We start from the raw sequence: 17,040 nt of genomic DNA on the forward strand, positions 1-17,040 counted from the left end.
ACACACACACACACACACACACACACACACACACACACACATGCAACCTTAAAAATCTGCCCGTCAGGCAGACAAGATTACATACCTACACAGATTTAGGATTTGATAGTTAATATGTTTGAGTTGGATTTGAAAATGTTTTGTCTTCCAGAAACGAGAGAAGATCGTACGAAGAGGCTGTTCAGACATTACACTGTGGGCTCCTATGACAACTTCACCTCCTACAGGTAGGTTTATAGCAGTGTGTGTCTGTGTGTTTGTGTGTGCACAGTGTGTAAAATGCATTGAGAACGATAACAGACAGAAGTAGTATCTGAGCTACAAGTTTCTGTAGTCTGTGTTCAAGCCACTTCTGCCATCTAGAGGTTGAAGAAAGCTTTTATAAAAGTTATTCATTTCTGCTCCTTAGAGCCATTGTTTTGTCATTTATAGTAGCATTATAACATGTATTATCGCCATGTGTGAAGCTGAGTGTATTTTATTAGTGATACTTTTCTTGTGTTAATGATGGCTTCAACTCTGAGAATTAATTTCTAAGTGTTAGATCTTAGAAGCAATATGAAATTCATTAAAGAGAAAAGAGAGTTTATAAACATAGTGTCTCAAAGTCTGAGATAAGAGACCATTCAGTCACATTTAAACACAGTAGGGAAGTCATTTGGACTTCTTTTTGGGATGTGGAAATGAGACGGGATGGAGTGATTTAAGCAGCGATGGAGAGAGAGAGAGAGAGAGAGAGAGGATTAATGACTGGAGTTTCTCTGTCAAACTGCACATCTCCTCTCCATCCATCTTCCCCCATTCAGTCAGCATGACAACACAAACACCAAACAGCAAACAAGCCTGCTTGTGGGCCGAGCTTAAAGACTGCAGTTCGCTCCTCGGTGCCACTCACATGCTTTGAGCACTAAGTCTCAGTGACATGACTTTTTATTGATTAACTTAGCACATCACAATGGCTCCAGCAGCTTTTAGACATCTCTTAATTAACCTAAGCTAAGCTGCGACTAATATGAAGATTCTCCATGGTCCTAAAGCCTGGTAGAATGGCGCAATTAACTGTTAAAATGACAAAAAGAAAGCACAAGTGACAGCTATTCAATTTTTTAACCTGATCTATATCTGTATCCGTGCGTCGGTGATGTGTTACAGAAAATGTATAAAAGTGAAGATATGTTGTGTTAAAGGAAATATGATTAAATGCTTCTCATTATGGAAAAATGTGTAACTAACTTATGGACTAATAACTATCTATTCTATTCACATAATTCTGCTACTGTCTATAAACAAATGTTTGAAATAAGCCTATTGATTTTATTTTTTTATTTTTTTATTATTATTATTTATTTAATTTGCTTATATCGTGGACGTTAACAACTCTGTGTGTTGGGGATTGGTGTGTGTTTTTGTAGCTGTTTGTGCAGTGAGTTAGTGCAGATTTTCAGAATCAATACCAATATGGACGTTATGGATATTTTCCAGAATACATTAGATGTTTATACATTTTGTCAGTAGAATATGAACTCCTAGTGGACAAAATGATTCAGAACTTGCTAATGGAGTAAATAAATGTTATCAATATAAGGAAGCACAAAAAAATGCATAAAGCACTTATAAACTAACAGTCTGACTTTTTTGCTGTGTGGAGCAGAGCACCAGTGGGAATGTAACATTTAAGAGCATATTCATGCTAGTTTCTCTGCTCAGTCTGCTCTGTTGATGGATATTGGGATTTAAAAACACCCTCTTGTGGACAAACGGACAAAAGCAGTATATGTTTAATAAAGCAGAAAATGTAATAAAACAGATCAGCCATTAATATCTAGAAGAGATAGTTTTATATGAGTGAAAGCCAGTGTTTAGCTGCTTCCTCTGTAGGTGTTCTGTAACAAACAGCTATCTCAGGGATAATGGACTGGGCCAATGGGACCAATGCCCGGGAACCAATTTCCCAATTGACAATAGGCATAAGTTGAAAGAAATGAAGAAATCTTGTCAGTCCCTGGACCCTTGAGATCATACAGTGTTCTTTTGAGCCCCACGGGGCTCTGGAATCCATCCAGTAGCTCAAGAACAATCTTCTGCAAATATAACGTATATATTACCCTGAATGTGAACTAATCATAAATAATGGAACCATTCTAAACCCTTTCAGTCCTCCTTAACCATTCAGGGGTCCTAAGGAGTAGATTGACTTTTTTCCTCCTATCAAGCCCTTGATATTGTGTAAACAGGCACAGCTGACATTGTTCCAGTCACACTTTAGCATTGTTTTGACAAGATCTTGCAGTGTAGAATTTATTTAGGTACCACAACTATTATACTAGGGGCACAGTGGCTTAGTGGTTAGCACGTTCGCCTCACACCTCCAGGGTCGGGGTTCGATTCCCGCCTCCACCTTGTGTGTGTGGAGTTTGCATGTTCTCCCCGTGCCTCGGGGGTCTTTGGTTTCCTCCCCCGGTCCAAAGACATGCATGGTAGGTTGATTGGCATCTCTGGAAAATTGTCCCTAGTGTGTGATTGTGTGAGTGAATGAGAGTGTGTGTGTGCCCTGCGATGGGTTGGCACTCCGTCCAGGGTGTATCCTGCCTTGATGCCCGATGACGCCTGAGATAGGCACAGGCTCCCCGTGACCCGAGAAGTTCGGATAAGCGGTAGAAGATGAATGAATGAATGAACTATTATACTACTCAAATATTCTACTATTAAAGTGGCCTTGAAGCATTAACTCTACCCCAGTCCATAGGTCTGTGATTCTTCCCTACCCATTGTGCTAAACATTATTGCTAATAATGATTGAAAGCCTAACATGAAAAACAGTGTTATGATAATAACAGTATGCTAACTGGTCATCCATAGCTAAATTAGCATTTTATTTTATAAAGTATTGATTGTTGGTTGGAACTAAATTTTCCAGGATCATGTGTTAATAATCATTCATTATTATTTGCATCCAATTGACATTAAGTAATCTTAAACTAAATGCAGCCAGCCTCTTATCATTCAATATTGGTTTGGACCTTTGAGGTGAAGTCAAAGTAAACTGCCGCTTGTCTCAGCATGTGAGTCTTATCTGGACTCCTGTAATGCATTAGCCTCACTCTTGTTACCCTGAGGCACTAATGCAATGGAATCATCTGTAATTGATCTAATTGATTCTTCACTGCCCAATTATGTTCTTGTCATTTCTAATGCATCAGTGATGAACACCCGAGAGAGAGAGAGAGAGAGAGAGAGAGAGAGAGAGAGAGAGAGAGAGAGAGAGAATTATTATTATAATTCTCTATGACAAAGATAGTTGTGATCAGCGCGACACCTTACTCAGCAGTTTTTCTGTGCCATCACTCGCAGACACAGTATTAAGGCTTCATCAGTTCTCTCAATCTTTCATTTTTTACAACAGTAAGAGCTTCATAGGTACGTGTAGGCTGTCCATCAAATAAGGGGGTGAGGTCATATACAGAAAAGCCGTCTCTTCAAACAGTATATTATTATTAGCCAGTCGTAACGAACATGGGGTGTATGGTTACATATTTTTTCTTACCTTTTTTTTCTAAGCACGAGAGCATGAGAAAACAGGACCTTTCACATTATCTACCGTAACATGACTAGAATTAGACGAAACATTACATTTTATTCATCCGTTATTGAAGAAGAGTCTACGTAGAGCAGACCGTATCTGTCAGTTGTACGTTGATATGCGTTATTATTAATATATGGCAATAATTGGTGCATTGCAAAGGAGTTATGTGTGTGATGCGTGTGAGATTTTAGTCATGTTTGTACAGTGAGTCTACACTCATCTGAGTGAGTGATCTAAAAACAGATCTGCCTCGGCTGTGTGCACTAATGCGTCCAGCTCTAGTCATCTCTGTACAACCAGACAGATGGCTGCTGATGGAGTTAGAAAGGGGTGGGCTCTCTGCATATGTCTGCAGGTTTTTATCCCAACCAAATGTCCCTATAATAAAAGGAATACATGGCTGGATATTTGGCTATTGGCTGGTTCTCAAATATCTGTTTTAATAGAATTAGTTTTTATTTATAAAGCTAAGGTTAAGCTAAGACTGAAGAACTATTTAGCCACAGTAATGTACATGGCAATGAATGTACCACATATATGTGTGTGTGTATTAGAGGAAGAAACAACACTAATACAGAATTTGCTAGGCAAGTTGCATTCAGTGGAAAGAAGGTTTTGATAGAGGTGACTGTCTTTACATTTCAACTGTGAACTAAATGTCATTCTTTCTTCTCACTAGTGATTACATCATTGAGGAGAAAGATGCTATGCTGCAGAAGAAAGAGAACGAAGGTTTTGGTTTTGTCCTGCGGGGAGCAAAAGGTAAGCATGACCAGAATCTACATGTATCAATAAATCGTCAGGTTGCGGCTTGACCGAATGGTTTATGGAGCAGTACATTAGAACCACAACCACTGTAGTGCACTGTAATATGAAGCTGCTTATCTCTACAGGCTGCTTGTTGCTGTTTGATTGATGAACAGTGTGCAACATGTGTAGCCATATCTATAAATGGTTCAGTTAAGTTCAGAAGTCTTAGAAGGACATGCTGCTGCTTCAGTTTCTGGTTGTGTTTTCTTGACTAAACAAATGGTTAAAATCTGCACATACAAAGCGCAGTCAGTTAATATAGATGTCCGTGTGGATTTGCTTCTCATGACTGTTATTCCTAAAGACATGATGGTTTATGATGGATTGGTGTACCATTCAGGTTGATTTGCCTTGACCCTAAATTAAACAAGCAATCTCAGTTTCAGACACGCCGGCCATCAATCATATCATACTGTATATTATTTACATACATCAGAACCTTGCAGTTACATTAACTGTCTGTATCTTTCTATGTATAGAGATATGTTATCAATCCAGTGGAAAATAATTATTTACAGCCTATAAATGAGAATATCCTTGTATCTGCAAATTCCTTTCATGACCTATTCATGAGTTAACAGATGCTGGTAATTGGCTAGTGTTGCTCTGATTGGCAGTGTAGAGACAGTATTCCATTGTTTTCATCAAGAGACCACAGCAAATTTAGCTCTCTAGCCTCCTGGCGAGACATGTCTGTGACACAGAACTCTTTTCTTTTGCACCATTCCAGAGTCTTTATAGATTTTCCCCAAACCTTACATGCTACTTACTACTAGAGAAAAGATGGTCTCTAGTAGTAACTCGAATGCCCTCGATCATGTAAAGTATGGACTCCCCTACACCTTTGTTGTCACATTTCTCAACTGTAACAGCAGAAGAGATTCTAAAACTCATCCAGTCTTGCAATCCTACCACCTGTCCATTGGATCCACTCCCTTCCACTTTGCTCCAGACCATCTCGCAAGACTTTCTGCCCTTCATTACAACTATCGCCAATAGATCCATAGCATCTGGTCAGGTACCAACTACCTTCAAGAGCGCAAGGGTTATTCCCATCCTGAAGAAACCTGCTCTGGATCCATCAGACATCAGTAACTACAGACCGGTATCACTTCTCTCGTTTCTTTCAAAAATTCTTGAACGCATTGTCTTTAATCAACTGTCTGTCTATCTCTCACAGAACAACCTCCAAGACCCCAACCAGTCTGGCTTTAAAGCAGCTCATTCCACAGAGACAGCCCTTTTAGATGTCTCTGAGAAACTACATGCTGCTAGATCAGCCAATCTCTCATCCGTCCTTATCCTCCTTTACCTTTCAGCAGCGTTTGATACGGTCAACCATAAGACTCTCTTAGCCACCCTCAGGAGTCTTGGGATTTGCGGATCAGCTTGGGAATGGTTCGCTTCCTACCTGGAAGGACGCTCATATCAGGTAACATGGAGGGGACTGACATCTGCTCCACGCAGACTGTCCACTGGCGTCCCACAAGGCTCAGTACTTGGTCCTCTTCTTTTCTCCCTGTATACTCACTCTCTTGGTGAAGTTATTTCCTCACATGGGTTCTCTTACCACTACTATGCTGATGATACACTACTTATCTTCTCTTTCCCACCCGCAGATGCCACAGCTTCTGACCGGATCTCTGCATGTCTGGCAGAAATTTCATCATGGATGACTGCTCATCAGTTAAAGCTTAATCCTAGCAAAACTGAGCTGCTCTTCATCCCAGGTGATTCATCCCCAGGTCATGATCTTGCTATATCCTTGCACAACGATCTGATCTCCCCTTCAGCCACAGCTCGCAACCTTGGGGTAACCATGGACAATCAACTGTCCTTTTCCTCTCATGTTGCTAATGTGACTCGCTCATGTCGGTTTCTTCTCTACAACATTAGAAGGATTCGACCATTTCTGTCCACACAGGCTGCTCAGGTACTTGTTCAGTCTCTTGTCATTTCTAGACTGGATTACTGCAACGCACTGCTGGCAGGTCTACCTATGAACGCAATCCGTCCTCTGCAAATGATCCAAAATGCAGCTGCCCGGCTTGTTTTCAACCTGCCAAAGTTCTCGCATACCACCCCGCTGCTGCGATCCCTCCACTGGCTTCCGGTAGCTGCACGCATCAGATTCAAAACACTGATGCTGGCCTACAAAGCCAAAAATGGACCAGCTCCCTCTTACCTCAAAGTCCTCATCACTCCTCGCACTGCACCCCGCACGCTCCGATCTACCAGCACTGCTCGACTGGTTCCACCATCTCTCAGGGTAAGAGGCAAGTATACTACAAGACTCTTCTCTGTACTGGCACCAAGGTGGTGGAACGAACTTCCCCTAGAGGTCCGGACAGCTGAGTCACTGGCTATTTTCAAGCGGCGGTTGAAGACCTACTTATTCAGGAAACACTTCAACTAGCACTTCTTTCATTATCTTTTGCATTTAAAAAAAAAACACACCTTTTGACACTTTGTAACTTTGAACAAATGTTTTAAACTCATGGTATCTTAAGTATGTAACTTAGTGAGCCAGCATTAATGTATTCAATGTTAGAGATTTAAGCACTTATGTACATCGCTCTGGATAAGGGCGTCTGCCAAATGCTGTAAATGTAAAATGTAAATGTAAATGTAAAGGTTTCTGAAAGCTACTAGAATATACAGTATAGCATTAACAAGAGTTGTGGCTTGCAAGGTCTGTAAATAATTGGACAGTGACCTTTTTTTATTATTTTGACTTTCTACTCTATCACAATAAATCTGCTGAAGTACAGAGCTGAAATAATGAAACGTGTCACTTTCCAGTCTGATTGTATATGACTGCAGTATATGATTTGCATGATTTTGCTGGTGATATGTAGCTACAAATACAGTTTTAGTTACTTGATTACAGGAAAAGTAGGGAGTTTACACAAAACGGCAACCGATTTCTTCACACTTTCACAAGGTGATATTTGGATAGGAAGTCTCTGAGACTCCTGAGACCTGATTCCCACCAGAGGAAGAAAATAACTGCTATTCCTCCCACAAGACGGCACTCTACAGGAGACAGGAGTGACTTTTTTAAGCTAGGAGTGAAAGCAGAATAACATTTCCAACATATGAATCAGCACTGAATTTACATTGTAATTCATTAGCATTCCATAAAAGTACATTTTAACACTTGGTTTTTAGGCAAATACACATTCTAAGGATAGAAGTATGAAAATATACAGTGCAGGAATAATGAGAGCATGCCGTGCCTGAGAACTAAAGTATCCTGGCTTCTAATTTATGTAGTAGGTAAAATGATTCCATTTCCTTACAGTTATAGCTAAAATGTAAAGTATATGTAAGGAAATGGAATCATTTTACCTACTACATAAAGTAGAAGCTAGGATACTTTAGTTCTCTGGCTTCTAATATATGTAAGGTATATCTTAAGTCTATAAATAACTTGAATAAAGATTTAAATATGTAAATGCCATCCTTCTGCTTTGAATTTGTTGTTTATTAGGGATAAGTCAGGCTGTACAATACAGACACTGTAGATAAATTTAATAAAAAAATAATAAATTTAGATAAAAATAATACATAATGGCTTTGTTATCTCCTCTTGAGAACCTGACAAGTGCTGAGGAGAGAATGTGCAAGACTGTTGTCGGTGGAAGGGGATCAGTGGTCCTAGAAATACTCGAATCAATTCTGATGTTTGACGTGGACATTAACTGGAGCTCCTCATCTGTATCTTTATGTTTTAATGCATTGAGATACTCCCACATGATTAGCTGAAAGAATTGGTGTACAGATATTCCTAATAAAGAGCACCGTGAATGTAGATTAGTCAGTGCTGCACTATTCTGCAAAGGCTTTTGCACTACAAGACTTGGATAGTCACACTGTGTTGCTATAAAAGGTCTATAAATCAGGCTTGGGAATGGAGCCATCTGAAAAGGATTTTAGAGATAATGCAGACTGAACCTAAAAGGGTAGCACAATCCACCCCTCGGGAACAAGGCTAATAATACACACTTTGCCTTATAAACATGCACAAATGTTAAAGAAGGACATGCCAGGTGTCCTGAAGTCCTCCTGCAGGGCCACCTGTGAGGCATTGCGGTAGTCATACTTCTTAGAATATAACAGGGACTGAGAGTGAATGTGTGTCCATGTGTGTGCCCCGTCTTTGTGGTGGCATCATCATGGGTAGGTGGTATGAGTTCCCAAAGCCATCTGTTACACACATGGTGTCATGTTTTCCATTCTCTCCCTCTCTCTTTTTTCTGTCACCTAACCGTTGCCTCAGACGGTCCCATCTTAATTATACTCAACACATGCTGAATGTACTGAGCCTCAACAATGCCCCAAACATCAGGTCCATTGCTATAGCAACATGATCGGGATATGTGTGCATGTGTGCATACTCCAGATTCCCTGAGGCTGTTGCAACTGAACTAGCATTAAATATCTTCCTGTATGTATGTGTGTAGCCGAGACACCCATTGAAGAGTTTACCCCTACACCTGCTTTCCCTGCATTGCAATACCTGGAGTCTGTTGACGTGGAAGGTGTGGCTTGGAGGGCGGGGCTAAGGACAGGTGACTTCCTCATTGAGGTAAGTGTTTGATTATAATTCATTAACTCTTCCCATGAAAGCATCATTCACAAGGAGCCATTTAAGACATGACAGCTAACAGAAAATGGAGAAGTTCCATCCAAGACTGAGAACATTCATCTGTGTGTTGCAGGTGAACAGAGTGAACGTAGTGAAGGTGGGCCATAAGCAGGTGGTGTCCCTTATACGACAAGGCGGGAGCAATCTGTTGATGAAAGTGGTGTCGGTGACACGCAAACCAGAAACTGAGGATGTGGTCAGAAAAAAGGGTGAGACTTACTAATGCTGTACACGTTCATGCGATTTATGGAATGTGTGTTAGTGTGAGCGAATCCACTTAATGTCAAAACTTTATATCATGGATCCATACAGTCACAATTTGTAACACCTAAATCACTACAGTTTACTCCATATCAGACATTCCTGACTTGGGTTTACTGCTGGTTGCCATGGTTTCCCCAGCAAATCTAATGAATATCTTCACATGTTTGAGGATAGATGAATGCAGCAGCACACTATAAATTACTTACAATATTATCGTTTTATCTCTTAATAGGCAATGCTGATATAGGAATGTTTGAAAAAGGAATGAGATGATAGGCAGGCAGGCAAAATAATAGATAATGAAATATTCTCTTTCCCACTGTAATTTATACCAGAGGCAGAGTCACTTCAATGCTAATTTGTATAAAGTTATATCAGACTTTATTGCATCACTCAGCTCAGCTCTCCATTAAAGTAACTGACTTCTGGCCAGTTTGTCACACGATGTGTTTAAGAAGGGTCAGGTGTATAGGCACTGCTGATTCGTAGGTGAGTTGGTGTGTGTGATACCACTCTTGTGCTTCTTAGGACAAAGAAGAAGCCTGTCGCTGAAGAGTTAGCATAATGGTTAAAAAATGACAAAAGACAAAGAGTAAGCAACTCTATGAAGCATTGAAGTACTTGCATCACACAGAGGAACAGGACAGATGAGTGACAGGTCATGTTGAAAGGGGATTTGAATTGATGAGTGGTGAGGTCTTTTCTCTTAGTAGCAACCAACATGACTCAGCAGGCCTCATCCATACACACAATGTTATTGTCACTGAGTTTTATTACCATCACCTCCACGTCTTTTTTTTACAGACCTTATAAAGTTCTGTTCAGGTATTGTAGTGTGTGTCAGCTTTAATGTGATTTCATAGAGTGAAAAAGAAAATGCAGTATTATAGTTTGGTAGTTTGAAATAAGTAGTGATTTTGTATCCACCCTTCACTGATGGGACTGTATCTACACAATAATCTATTCTGTATCCATGTAAACCGTCCACCATTTCCACTATAACTCCCACACGCTTCTGACCCGTCTCTGACCTGTGCGTGTTTGTAGAGCCACACAGAACAAAACAGCCAATAATGTTACCTATATCAGGAGATTTTAGGGAGAGTTTTCTCCTTGAAGTTTTTTTTACTATCACAATTTGGTTTGAAGGTCTGAGGCTGCTTCATTTGCATACATAATCTTGCAGCATATAGATATAGATGTGTGTGTGTGTGTGTGTGTGTGTGTGTGTGTCCAGGCAACTTGAACAGTTGAAAAGCAGCTTTATTTTACCTCTAACATTGATGTGTATTGTTACTAGTCTAGGATACATCTAAATATGGAGGTGAATATTAATACAATGTACACATGTTATATAACTATCAATTGAAGTTTTGGAATTACTTTCCACTTTTTGTCATTGCTTGTCTCTCTTACACACACACACACACACACACACACACACAGTGATTCTCGCAGTTTAGCTGCATCAACCCAGGCCTTGCTCCTGCCAGAGTTGCCATGGTTACTACAATGAACGTTTGAATTAAGCATTGCATCAAGCCTTGGTATTTCTCTCTCTCTCTCTCTCTCTCTCTCTCTCTCTCTCTCTCTCTCTCTCTCTCTCTCTCTCTCTCTCTCTCTCCCTTACTTCTACTTTCCTCTTTCTTTCTTTTTCTCTTTCTCACTGTCTGCTCGGTGTGGTTTCCGAGCGAATAGGGAGTGAAGAAACCAAGGCATCTTTTCTTCTGGAACTTTGTGTCCATTGTCGTTCTCTGCATCTTGCCTTATTAGGGTCGTGTGTAAACGCAGTGTTGGCAGTGTTACCTCAGCATGAACATTCAGCTCAGAGAGGCAATGGGAGCGTCCAGAGGAAAGAAGGAACGAAAGAAGAGGATTGACGAACAGGGAGAATGAAGGGATGTAAAAAGAGGAGTGTGTTTTTGTGCAGTTGGAATGTGACAGAGAGAGGTGGGGAACGGTATGGCTAGGAGTCAGACTCAAACAAGGGGCCTAGCTGAGTGACCTGTGTTGTGTGTGTGTGTGTGGGTGGGTGTGGGTGTGGGTGTGAGAGAGCAAGAGACATGAAGAAGTTTGCATCAGAGCGAAGTGTGAATAAAGTGGCACAGCCAAAGAAGGTGTCAGGTCTGGTCGAGCCGCATGAGATGAAGGTGCACAAGAAGCGTTGGCAGTTGCAGGTAGGAAACAGGTGGGTGGCAATGCGCCACCACTCCTCATCCTCTCCCTGCCTTTCATCCACAGCACCACCGCCACCCAAGAGAGCACCCAGCACCACACTCACGCCAAGGTCCAAGAGCATGACTGCTGAGCTTGAGGAGCTGGGTAAGACACACACATGTTCAAACATACATACACATATCTAGACATAGTACTACAGCATATATATATAGATATATATTTGCACCTACCTGTTTGTAGATTTTTGGAGGCAGTGTCCTAAATGTCTAGCTATATCTATCCATTTTTCATCGCTTCTGTCTTTCTTTCCCCCCCCCCCCCTCTCTCTCTCTATCTCTCTCTCTCTATCTCTCTCTCTCTCTCTGTTGTTGCATGCTACACTGTGTCATCTTTCTTCTGTCATTTGGGCTGTTCAACACATCAGCTGTCTTTTCCACTCAATCTGTCCTCATATTCTAACATACACATAAAGACAAAATCATTAACACCATTTTACAGAAATAGTGAAAACATAACAAAATGTATGGATGTATCAGATATTAGACACCATGCTGCTAGTTGTGATTCATATAGCTTTACTCATTTGAATACTTTTTTACTTCAGACTTCAGAAGTACAGACTTCATAAAAAGGTGGGACCAAAATGGGAACTTTTAGTCAAGGATTTCCCATAACTTTCTCTAAAAAATAAATTCACATGGATATAAAGGTGTAATATTTAATTCAGATGGCTATACTACTGCCAAGGTCTAAGTGGAGTTACCAATATAACTTTCAAAGCACCAGCCAGCTTTTCCTGGTTTGATATACACTGCCTTTCTTGGTTTAAATGCTGTAATTGGTCTTCACATACTAATAATTCCCCTCTAGTTGTTTTAGAAAGGTAACTTGCATCTGAAACATGACATTAGTATGACAGTTCTCTGCAAATATGACTTGTTGGGTTGCATGTTATACTTTCCACTGCTGTACTAAATATATTGATTGCTGTGAGAGTTTAATAGAAAAGTGCTTTTGTTTATTCCATGCTAAGCATCTGCAAGGAGGAGGAGAGGAGGTGAGTTATTATATTTCTGACATTGTTAAATTGGCTTTAGTGACTCTCATGGCATGAAAGAAAGTGCTTATAAATCTGTAAATATACGAATGTGTATTCCAAAGAATATGATGTTGATCGGCATGAATATATGTAATATGTGTGTGTCTCTGTATGTGTTTATACTGTGGTATATGTGGGTGTGTATGTGTGCATGCATTTGTACAGAAAGGCTAGATGAAATCTTGGCCTCTCAGGAGTCAGCAATGAGACCGCAAGTAGAGGCAGACTACAGAGCAGCCACGGTGAAGCAACGACCAACCAGCCGCCGAATTACACCAGCAGAAATCAGTGTGAGATACCATACAGAGGATTGCAGTTATGCTACTAAGCTGTTTTCCATGACTTAGCATAGAAAACACATATACAAATACACAAACAAATATATATTATATATATAATATATATATTTATATATATATATATATATATATATATATATATATATATATATATAAAATATATATAAATATATAATATATATATATATTTGTGCTCTAACAACTTGTCTGCATGTGTAGTCTCTTTTCGAGCGGCAAGGTCTTGCTCTCCATGGTTCTGTTCACCCAGCACTGGAAAAAGCTCACATTCAGCTGCCCAAAGGCATGTCCAGAACCAAGTCATTCGGTAAGCTTTCCTCTTCTATGGATTTTTACTTTTTGTTTATAATTTTTTTGGATTGCATTTTACATTTGTGTCTTATCTACTAATGTTGACTGATTTCCTTTTATCACTATATCAGTCGCTATAATGTCAGACTTAAGGGGTGAAGAGGATAACTGTTGCTACCAGTCTGTGCTGAAAGAGTTCTTTTTGGTGTTTTGTGCTTGTCTGTACAGGAGCTACTGAGGAGGACCGGCTATCTGCCCTGGCGGCAGAGCATAGGTTTCCACGGAGCTCCTCGATGACGGACACCCTGAGAGACAGTCACAATATCCCTCCTCCACCTCAGACAGCACCACCTCCTCCACCCTCACTCTACTACTTGGACATGGGTCCACCGCCACCTTTCTGCCCACCCCCTCCACCGAGCCGTGTTCATGACCCCAGTCGCTCCAGCTTTAAGCCAGGCTCTGAGCCCCGACTGCATGGGCTACCGCAGACCATGTCTGCTGAACTGTATGAACCCCCACGCCACAGTGCCCACATAGATCGACAAAAGAAGGCACGTTCCATGATTCTCTTGCAAGACTCATCCCACCATTCTGTAGACCCCACAGACATCCCAAGGCCTGGCCCAGCCTCCACCCCACCAGAAAGAATCAAGCGCAAAGGACGTGTTATTGACAACCCTTACGCTAATGTTGGCCAATTCAGCATGGGATTGTACACCCCACCACCCAGCAAGCCCCAACGCAGGAAGAGCCCACTAGTAAAGCAGTTGCAAGTGGAGGATGCCCAAGAGCGAGCCTCGCTGGCACTGGCTTCAGTCCATTCCAGGGAGCATTCACCCACAGGCCGATTGGCAGCTCACCATACTAGCAGGGCAGATTACTACCAGCAGCAGCTGCTACAGGAACGCAGTCGAGCTCAAGCTGAGGGTCTGCTGCAGGGAAAAGCGCATTTTGCTGCCGCAATTGCTGGTGCTGTCAAGGACAGGGAGCAGCGTCTTGAAGATCGAAGAAAATCCACAGTCTTCCTGTCTGTGGGCACCATGGAAGGCAGCTCAGCCCCACCGCTGGAATCCCACTTACTCACACAGTCTCATTCTGTTGACGAACGTCTGCTTACCAGTGAACTTGGTCAGCTGCCTCCACCTGCCCTGGCACTGCGACCCTCTTCAAGTGGCACAACATTTATCCACCCACTGACAGGGAAGCCCCTTGACCCCAACTCCCCTTTGGCACTTGCGCTGGCCGCAAGGGAACGGGCTTTAACTTCCCAGAGCCAATCCCCTGCTAGCAGCCCTGAGCCTAGGACTAAGCATGAGGCTGCTGGTGGGGTGCTGTTCATGGACACCCAGACCAAAGAGGCTGAAGGTGAGAGGGATCTTGCATCGCTGTCCTTTTCACCTGGAGAAAAAAGGAGCTACTCATCCACCGCCACTAGCAAGATTTCTTGGGGGACACCAACAACCAAAAGAAAAGAAACAGTGGTGGGAACAGAGAAGAAAGAGGATAAAAGGCTAGAAAACAAGAAAAGCATGATCATCAGTATCATGGACACATCACAGCATAAGACTGCTGGGCTTATTATGGTTCATGCAACCAGTAATGGTCAAGCCGTTGGACTGGGCCCAGAACATGCCTCCCCTCCTCCGAAAGGCATCATTTCAGAAAGCCCAAAGCCCACATTAGCTGAAATCAAGCGGACCAAGTCTCCCAGCCCAGAAACACCCTCCACACCAACTCCGACTCCTGCCACACCCTCAACCCCCCAAGCACCCACTAGTCCATTTTCAGATAAAACACCCCAGGCATCCTCTAGCCCATCTTCTGATAAAACCCTGGCCCAGGGAAGCTCAGAGGAAGATGTGGAGCCCTACTCTGTTACCTTACCACCTGCCATGCTGTCCTCTAGTGATGAGGAGACACGGGAGGAGCTGCGGAAAATTGGTGTGGTTCCTCCACCAGATGAATTTGCAAATGGTCTCCTAGTGAAGGCACCTGCAGCTCCTGCTACTCCTTCAAAAGCCAAGCTAGTGACCCCCTCAGAATCATCTACAGTTCCCAGTCCTACCCCTCCCACTGCAGCCGCTACAGCAGCACAGGCCCCTGCCACCAGCGGCCCACCAGCAGCCTCAGGGAAGCCATCTGAGCCCCACCTGGGCCCAGAGTCTGCTGCTGACTCTGGAGTAGAGGAGGTGGACACTCGCAGCTCCAGCGATCACCACCTGGAGACCACGAGTACCATCTCCACTGTCTCCAGCATGTCCACCCTATCCTCAGAGAGTGGTGAGCCCACTGACACCTACACGTCCCATGCCGACGGCCAGACCTTCATCCTTGATAAGCCGCCAGTGCCTCCAAAGCCAAAGCTCAAGTCTCAGCTCAGCAAAGGCCCAGTAACCTTCAGGGACCCCCTGCTCAAACAGTCCTCGGATAGTGAGCTGCTCTCACAACAGCATGCAGCTGCGCTGGCTGCTGCCACGGGGACCTCGGGCCCAACAAGACCCCGCTACCTCTTCCACAGACGCTCCAAGCTATGGGGGGACCCCATAGAACCCCGTCCGCTTGCAGGCGCAGAGGAAGGCAAACCCACTGTGATAAGTGAGCTCAGCTCCAGACTGCAGCAGCTTAACAAGGATACATGCTCACTTGGTGAAGAGCCACTTATAGGTTCACTCGACCCTGGACGCAAGTCTCCTGTGGCCGGTGCCAGGTGAGTAGGTGCTTAATAATGCAGAGCTTGGAATCACACTGATCACATATTATAGTTTTTGTTTTGCACTGAAGCATTTCCATGAACATTTTGCAACTCACTAGTTATTTTTCACTGTCACATTATGTGTGGATGTTGTTGATTTAAACCATTCTAATTGGTTGGGGCATTTATGATTAAAGGGTTAATTTAATTGTTTAAATGCATTTTGTGACTTTTTGTGATTATAATGCTTTTTAAATGAGTTATATTTGATTTGACTGGACCTTGACTGGACAATGGCTCATGACCAGGGGTGGAAAAAGTACTAGATAATTGGACTTAAATGAATGTACAGATGATGTGCAAAACTCTAAAAAGAAAGTCTAAAGGTACTATTCAAATAGAACTCTTAGAAGATGATTTTTTTTTTGGTGGTTGTGTTAAAGCAACTATGCCATTTTTTGTAACTAATATTTTGCAAAGAAACCAGTCTAACAGTTCATTCTAGCTAGAATTAGTCTTAACTCAGTACTTCAGTGCAGTGGATTAACCATATTCAGATACATATAGATAGCTATAGAATTTATAGTGAATTTATTCATTAATTATAATTATGAATTAATTTATTTGGAAGCTTAACTGAAGTGTAAATAAACTGTAGGTGCCTTAGGGATTTTTTAATACAAATGAATACTTAAGTATAACACATTACTAGCAGTATTTTCCACTCCTGCTCATGACATCTGGCTCTCAGTAAGTGTTCATACCCAATGCCCAGTGTCTCGATATAAGAAAACGATGAACAGGAGGTGAAGTTTTTCTGATATCAAGACACTTCAGCAGACATTATCTTGTTTGTAGGCATGTAATAACAGGGGATTGTGTTTATGTTTTGCTTATTCATACAGTAAGTAGGTTTTATGATATAGCAATATTGTTTTATTTATTCATTCGTTTGTTGTTTTTTGTCATTGTTTTTTTTTTGTTTGTTTTATTAAGTTTATAGTTCCAGTGGTTTCTATGTTCACTTCGCTTTATGCCCCAAACATAAACTGTTATATTTTGTCAGTTCATAAAGCCCAATACAGTGTATGGACTTTATGATACTGCTGTATGACGAAAGTGTGAACCAAGTACAAAGCCAGATATGTTGGC

The 17,040-nt window shown here is 41.9% G+C and overlaps 1 protein-coding gene across 6 annotated transcripts in view; it reads left to right on the plus strand.

Annotated features, from left to right (window-relative positions):
- The window catches only part of shank3a (SH3 and multiple ankyrin repeat domains 3a), a 242,946-nt gene that overhangs the window by 216,406 nt on the left and 9,500 nt on the right, over positions 1-17,040 (plus strand). For 5 of the 6 annotated variants that reach the window (XR_009649025.1, XM_060878260.1, XM_060878261.1 and 2 more), the window contains 9 exons: positions 152-227; positions 4,263-4,345; positions 8,860-8,984; positions 9,118-9,253; positions 11,550-11,630; positions 12,520-12,543; positions 12,751-12,875; positions 13,104-13,209; positions 13,422-15,903. Coding sequence is in view for 5 of the 6 variants with exons in the window: in XM_060878260.1 (XP_060734243.1) it covers positions 152-227; positions 4,263-4,345; positions 8,860-8,984; positions 9,118-9,253; positions 11,550-11,630; positions 12,520-12,543; positions 12,751-12,875; positions 13,104-13,209; positions 13,422-15,903 (3,238 nt within the window). In the remaining variant the exon portion in view is untranslated. The remainder of the gene's footprint in view (positions 1-151; positions 228-4,262; positions 4,346-8,859; positions 8,985-9,117; positions 9,254-11,549; positions 11,631-12,519; positions 12,544-12,750; positions 12,876-13,103; positions 13,210-13,421; positions 15,904-17,040) is intronic. The other variant, XM_060878263.1, reaches the window with a different exon arrangement.

This window comes from Tachysurus vachellii, chromosome 9 (genome assembly GCF_030014155.1).
Source record: "Tachysurus vachellii isolate PV-2020 chromosome 9, HZAU_Pvac_v1, whole genome shotgun sequence".
NCBI classification, from domain to species: domain Eukaryota; kingdom Metazoa; phylum Chordata; class Actinopteri; order Siluriformes; family Bagridae; genus Tachysurus; species Tachysurus vachellii.